Source organism: Pseudopodoces humilis, chromosome 3 (genome assembly GCF_049639895.1).
Source record: "Pseudopodoces humilis isolate 2021_Gansu_Grassland_sample_001 chromosome 3, ASM4963989v1, whole genome shotgun sequence".
Taxonomy (NCBI): domain Eukaryota; kingdom Metazoa; phylum Chordata; class Aves; order Passeriformes; family Paridae; genus Pseudopodoces; species Pseudopodoces humilis.
The window spans coordinates 101,506,447-101,513,733 of record NC_142202.1 but is presented as its reverse complement, the minus strand read 5'-3'; the positions used below and the strand labels follow the sequence as shown (position 1 = coordinate 101,513,733).

The following is a 7,287-nucleotide window of genomic DNA, read 5'->3' as shown; positions in this document are numbered from 1 at the left end:
TTTCTTCCAAGGAACATCTGTCTAATCCTTTTATTAATCTAACAGCAATTTGAATAAAACCATTCCGGAAATCAAAACTAACACTATGACTCTATTCTTCTTGCCTTCATTTATAAAGATTCTGGTACTTATTCCCTCTTCATTTAATTCTCCCTGCCTCTTGCAACCTCAGGTCTCTAATACATATTTCTGATAAGGAAAAAAAAAAAATCAAATAAATCGCTTTTGCCCACCTTTCCTTCTCATATCAGTTTCTGATGTTTTGCAAGTGCCTTGGTGTAAAGCCAAAGCCTTTCTGCAATCCCAGTGCTCCCACCAAGTGGTACAGGGAAATCAGTTCTAACAGACAATTTAGGCAATCTAATGTGCAACAGTAAGATACACAAACACTAGGTAGAAGATTCTCTTCCTGTTATGGGAAAAGTTAACATCAGACAACCACTACTGCCTATATAAAGCTAAAATATTACAGATTTATTAAAAAGTGTGCTGTGGTTTGAGGCTATTTCAACAGCAATTTGACAGTAATTACAATTCACATTTTTACCCTATATTGTACTAAACAAGGTACTTTAGGGAAAGTGATAGATTACCTGCTTATTACCACATAATTTTGCCACATATATTAGCAAGAACAAATCCAATTATATGACCTTCACTGAAGAGGAGTAGTTTTGGGGGTGCAGGTTTTTGTTTGTTTTTTCTTAAAGATATTTATGCTAACACTTTAATTATAATGAAGTACACTCCACCCTTGCAGCTTCAGCTACAGTAGGCAAAACCTTTGTAGAAATGGAATTACTGTTGCAACAAGGTTTCTTATGACATTGTTTAATTAAAAAAAAAGAGTTGGGACACAGTAAATTGACAGGTGGTGGAGTGTATCATATATATACAAAAGAGGGCTATTATTTCTGTTAGCTGACATTGATGTGGGAAAAGAGAACAAAACCAAGTGCATTTTCTTTCCAGCACTGAAACATGCAAAGACAAAATTACAAGTTGTATGCAGCTCAGAATAATAAAAAAGAAATGCCCCAGTATACTTTAGATTTTTAAAAAATATATTTAATTCTCTGATCTTTCACTTCAAAACTTAGAATTAAGCAATGAGTGAACAGGATCTGAAATACAGACAAGGCATTGCTCACATCACATTAAAAGGCATCTTTTAAATGCTGCTGTGGATTTCTAAACTTACACTGAACAGAATTTTTTGTTGCTGGATATTTGAAATGCAAGATGACCTTGGCCACATTACATCTATGTCTTTAATTGGAATTGTAAATATGCAATAAATTGCTGTTCCAAAGAGGTAACATGCAGAATTCAAAATTGTTTCTTGCAGGATTCTGTTGACCTGTGTATGATGAGATATCAAAGCAGTGGTATAAAATCCACAGCTCAAGCATGAAATCCTAGTGGCTCCGATATGATCTCTGAGAATACTGGCCTCAAAATACACCACTTCCTTTTAACCACTGAATTTAGTTTTAGGAAAACAGCTGCTTGCCAACTTTTTTTTTAAAAAAAAAAAAAAAAAAGAAAAAAAAAAGGCAAGGAAGGTGGGAGGAGGGAAGAGGTGGAAAGAGCTTGTGCATTATGATGACATTTAGCAGAAAGCTGCAAACAGTAAGCAAAGGCAAATATTTTAAATGTGACAGATTTAAACCAGAAATGAAAGTATTTTTTCCTAGTAAACAGCTTGCCAGAGTTGGTTGGGACAAAATTTGGGTTGCAGCTACAGGCTGAAACAGCAGTGTGGAGAAACAAAAATAGGGATTTACCCTCTACCCCAACACCCCCTTTCTCTCCCAGCTAAGGAAGTATGACTGATGCTTTTGGTTGGCCAGGCAAATATTAGCTAGAATCTCATTTAGCTACATCCACATCCACGGTCCCAGATGCTTAAAACTTATCATGGATTAAAGCCATGAAATAAAAATTTAAAAAGAAATTTCAATTTGAAATTTTATTGGCATGTTGCTAGAATGGTCAACATCAATTGACAGGAGAGACTTTGTCCACATACTCCGAGAACAGCCTTCCTGCACCTCCCCCCTCTTTTCTTCCTCTCTCTTTCAGCATTAATGCTATTAAAAGCCAAACAAAATACTGGCTATGGGTGTAAAGAATGCTGGTTTTTTTTGGAATGTTGCCATGGATCCTGCTTCCAGTCGCGTCCCACGGAAGGAGGGTGCAGCCTCCTGACTCTACGGCAGGCTGGTCTCCCCGAGCAGGGCAGAAGGAAGATAGCCACGTACTCCTGCTCCTCCCTATTCTTTCCCATCCACTATAGCCAGGTCTTTGATCACCCTCAGTTTGCCACTGGCATCGATCCTGCGCTTCTCGCGTATTAGATCCTCCAGGCTGTGGAACCTCACCGTATGCACCTTGTTCTCTGCCAAGTGGATCTTGAGATAGTACTGCTGCTGGTGCTGGGTGCCAGCAGCCGCCTGCAGCTCCCCCCCGGCTTTGAACTCCCGTTTCCCGAAGCGGCACCAGGCGGCGAAGCTCTCGGAGTTAGTCCAGCAGATCTCGTCGCTTTTTAAGCCCAGGTGCCCGCAGGCGTTCTGCACCACCAGCTCCGCCACCAGCGGGCGGAAGCGGTACCAGCTATTCACCACCCGGCCCACGTTGCCCGCGGCCGCCTCGTACAAGCTGTCCTGGCGGATCTGCCCCTGGTGCAGGTGGATGATCTGCCCGCCGCCCACGTACACGGCCCAGTGCGGCGGCGGGTGCTCCGACGGCCCCAGGTAGAGCAGCTCCAGCAGGTCCCCCGGCTTGCAGAGGGCGGGCAGGGCTGACACCGAGTAGACGCTGAGGTCCCCAGCCTGGGGGCCGCTGCTGACCTTGGAGAAGATGCATTCCTGGCCGCGGAAAGCGGAGAACTGGGTCTCGTTCAGCACCAGCTGGTGGTGGAGGTGGTGGGTGGGCGTCTCCTGCCCAGGGCTGCCGGAGCCCTTCACGCCGTACTTGTCTGGCTGGCCTCGCTCGTCCAGGTCCTCCTCTTCATCCGAAAAGAAGTAAGCCACCCCGACGCGCAGCTCGTCCTTCTCGATCCCCGAGGGGTCCCCGGTCGGCAGCTCGCTGTAATTCAGGTGGGTGATGCGATCCAGTTGATTTCCCATCAATGACAGGGCGAGGCGAGGGCAGGAATCGCCGGATCTAAGGGAGGGTGGGGTGGGCAGAGACAGAGAAGAACAAGAGATGGGAAGGAGAGCGCACGCAAAGGGAAGGAAAGAAAGAAGAAAAAAAAAAAAATCAAGCCACATACAAAAGATTTCAGCGATTCCGCCCTAAGCCCTCATCCCTCCCCGACTCCTTCCCTCCCCTTCATGCAAGGGAGAAACTCCCAGTGCGGACCCTTCCCCCTACCCCTGGGGTGCAGGGCAGGGCAGAGCCCCGACTCCGGAGCGCCGGCTCCCAGCGCCACGAGAGGAGCTCCGTGCGGGGGGACGGAACTGCCCCAGGACTCTCCGCTCTGCGAGGGGAGAGGGCTCCGGAGGCTCGGGGAGGCTCTGGCCGGAGGGTCCCGGGCCCTCCCTCCGCTGGTGCGCAGCCGAACCGCTCCGGGCAGCGCTGCGTGTGGGGCTCGGCTGCAGGAGCGCACGGCCCCGGAGCTGCCAGCCCTGCCCACCCGGGACCCCGCAAGACACAGGCAAAGAGCAACGATAGGCACCCCCCCGCCCGAGGGGTCCCTCCCGTCCCCTTCCGTACCCGTGGTCGCCCAGCGCCAGAACCCCCCCAAACTCCTTTAAAGTCGTCCTGTCCCCATGGGCGCCGCAGAGGAAGCGCGACCCGTGCACACCACCGCCACCCGGCTGCTCCGCCCGCGCCGCTCTGGGCAGCCCGGCCCCTCCGGCGAGCCTAAGTACCGGCGGCGCCGCTCCCGAGCCCGCCCCGGCCGCGCTCATTGGCCGCGCCCGGCGGCGGCGGGGCTGGGCCGCGGCTCTGCCCGCCCGGGCCCCGCTGCTGCCCTCGCCACGCCGCCCCGACCCCCGGGCTGCTCCTGCCGAGCCCCGACCCCCGAGCTCCCGGACCAGCCCCGACCCCCGGGCTGCTCGGGCTGGCCCCGGGGCTGCGGCAGGCGGGGCGTCCCGGAGGAAGGAGGTTGGAGATCGTGTCCACCGTGAAGCCGCTGCCAAGTACCCCTGGACTGTACAGAAGTAAAAAAGAAAGAAATAAAAGCAAATTAAAAAAAAACAAAAACTATCAAACTTACCCGCCCAGAAGAGACGGCCACGAGTTGCTCTGTCCCTCGAGGCTGGACATGGGTGCCCCTCACCTCACTTCAGCAACCTCAGGTTGCAGCTGTGCGCTCTGAGCTGATACCCTGGGCTTCCTTTCGCTGAGGAGAAAAACGCATTTCCAGAGGGCTATTCCTCTCGCCTATTGCACTTCCCATTTTAGCACGGCATGAAGTGTCTTAAGGAGGTGACTGTCTCTTGTCGCCTAGGTGTGAAGTTGGAATGCTCGATGGTTGGCAGTAGGTGAGATGACTCTGTCTTTCCACATCTGGACAAAGTAGCAGTTGTGGGTTGTCCTCAGGTGTAACTAGAAGACGCGCTATGGCTTGTCCTAAGTAAAAAACCGAGCCTGTCTGGCAGTAGCAGTCTATTTCTTCTGAAAATATATGAAATCTAAATAGTTGTCATTTGCAGTAGCTACTAACAATACACAGTTTTGTACCTAATTTTGCACATTTTGGAAATGCAGCTCGGAAATTATTTTTTCTTTTAACCACACTTCCCCTATGAGGCTGTGTCAATGATGGGATTGTAACCTGGTTTTTCTACGTTCTTAGTCTTTCTCTATAACTGTGTGAACTTCTGAGAAGTGAGAATTTAAGTATTTAAGACACTTCATGAAAAAAATCTAATGACATTCATATGTGAATCATATTAAAGTACCATTTTTAGCAGGAAGTAATCTACTCATTTCTTTGCAGTGAAAATAGTTTTGTCATCTAGCCACAAGTATTTTTGCTTTCAGTGTTTATGGATAATATCTCTCTTCACTGCTGTCCTTTTGCCAGTCTTCAGGTTTAGTTAACTGAGAACAATAATGCCATCACTTTATTCTCATTATAGAGAGACATACATCCTTAAATAAAAATAGTGAATTTCAGTTTTTCAGGGTTCAAGCTCTAAACCTATATTCATATGGATCAAATGCCGAGTTTCTTAGATAAATGTGTTTACTTTGAATGATCCTTTTCTTTTTCAATTCAAGTATTGATACAGCTGTCTTTGTAGAGTGGAATCTCCTTGTACTCACTATTTTTTTTTTAACATATGCAAAGGCATCACATCATAAATGGAGGAAAAAAAAAGGTGTGTTTAGTAAAATTCAAAGACTGACATCAGTTATTTTTTTACTGTGGTGATTATACTAATCTATTGATGGTTACAGACTTCCCATGTCTCATAAACTCAGGGGTTATGGCCTGAGACTACAGGAATTAAGCTGATTTGCAGCAGTGAAGGATGCAACATTTATGGTCTATAGAATCAGAAAGATAATTTGAAAACAACAAAAAAAGAGATTGTTTCCTAATACATGCATTTTAAAGTTTCAGAGGACTAAACATAACAGATGGATGTTATTTATCTCGAATTGTGTAAATACTTTTCTACTGATTGTCAGAAATTATATGTTCTTTTGCAGCATGACCTTCACCAACTGCAACATTTTAAATTAAATTATGAAGACACTCTAATAGATCTAGAGCTAAAGCTGTAAAACATTGTTTAAATATTTTGACTTTTTTTAAATAACTGTTAATGTGCTTCATTGTTAAAGATAGTCCAAGTTGAAAGCCATTTTCCGTAGACCTTCATCGACAGTTTCTGTTTTCTAAACGCTTTACATTTTTCCCGTTTAAAGTCTGCATCTTTTTAGGTTGCACTCGCACAGTTCACACTTCCCACGTTTGCCAATCATCAAGGCTATGTGGAGTAATTTTTAGATACTTCTAAACAAACAAAACATTATTTCATCCTTTCCGTGCAAAACAGTGGAGAACAGACTGCTTCACCAAACTGCAGGTGCAGAAGGCGTCTGGGTACAGGAAAGGCTCTGCCCTTCGAACTAGGAGTATCTCCTGCCAGATTTTAACCATTTCTTGGGCGATCCCCTGCAGTTTTGCAAGTCTGCTCAATGAGAGAATTTTGTCTCTTGTTGAAGGACTTACAATCCCTTACAATTCACCTCTCCACACGACCTCTATTCAACACACCTCCAACATCCATTTCCTTGTTTCATTTCAGTTCTCTGTACACTGTCTCATCAGTGCTTTGTGCTCTACCACTATACCTCAGGAAGAAATTTTCTCTCCATTTCTCTTCAGTCACAGTTTTATGATAGTGTCAAGAAGTTGCCTTAAAAAAAGAAAACACATACAAAAAACTCCTATCAACCAACAAACAAACAAACCCCAAACTTTTATATAAGGACACTGCTGGAGATGCCTGTTTTGTCTGAGCTAATTTGATTAATGAATTTATGATCTGCTTTAGATGTTTAACTTCTGGGTGCTTAGCACGGCAGTGAGTGCAGGCTTGGCTGCTCTTAGATGATGGCACTGGCAGTGCAGCATCACTGTTCACACTTATATTGACCAGCTTCAGCTTCATTAACCAGGGTCATACTCTCTCCTTGCACCTGGACATGGGTATTCACAGTATTCCTAACATGTTATTACTGACCCTTACTATTTTTTTCTGCATTCTGAACATAGGAAAGAAACCCGATAACTTCATAATCTCTGGCTCTGTCCTGGTCTGCTCTGAGAGAGTGAATTTATATTTTTCCATTGCTATTTTCTCTTTTTGTGCCTTTTTCCATACTTGGCATTTGGTAACTGTTGCATTTATATTTAATTTAATATGGTGAAAACCCTTAAAATATGTGGCAAAATAGATACTCAGTAGCTTATCTTTTAAACCTTATTTTTTAAATGTTCTTTTCATCCTGCCTTGAGCTGAGCTTTGGAGCCTTGGACCTCCGTTGCTAAAAGTGGAGCTGAAACCACCATTGATTTTAATGAGTGGGGAACATTTGTGCAGAAAAATTTAGGAACACATGTTTCAAAAAACAACCAGAGATAAAAAAACTGATGATAAGGCTGGAAACTTTCCTATCTGTTATGAACTTTAGATTGTAGAAATCTGTCCATTACAATCCTGTTAACATCGAATCTCAAAGGCCCAGAAGCTCTTATCTATTTCAGGCACACTGCAATTGGTGGAAGCTAAATACAATTTCTACATCTAACTAGTCTGA

At 45.2% G+C, this 7,287-nt stretch overlaps 1 protein-coding gene across 1 annotated transcript; it reads right to left on the bottom strand.

The window, feature by feature from the left end:
* Window positions 1-1,957: 1,957 nt before the first annotated feature.
* LRATD1 (LRAT domain containing 1) lies at window positions 1,958-3,833 on the bottom strand. Its single transcript, XM_005521851.3, has 2 exons — window positions 3,721-3,833; window positions 1,958-3,168 (listed from the first exon to the last, which is right to left on the bottom strand). The coding sequence occupies exon 2, from the start codon at window positions 3,129-3,131 to the stop codon at window positions 2,277-2,279; it is 855 nt and encodes a 284-aa protein (XP_005521908.1). The 5' UTR covers window positions 3,132-3,168; window positions 3,721-3,833; the 3' UTR covers window positions 1,958-2,276.
* Window positions 3,834-7,287: the final 3,454 nt, after the last annotated feature.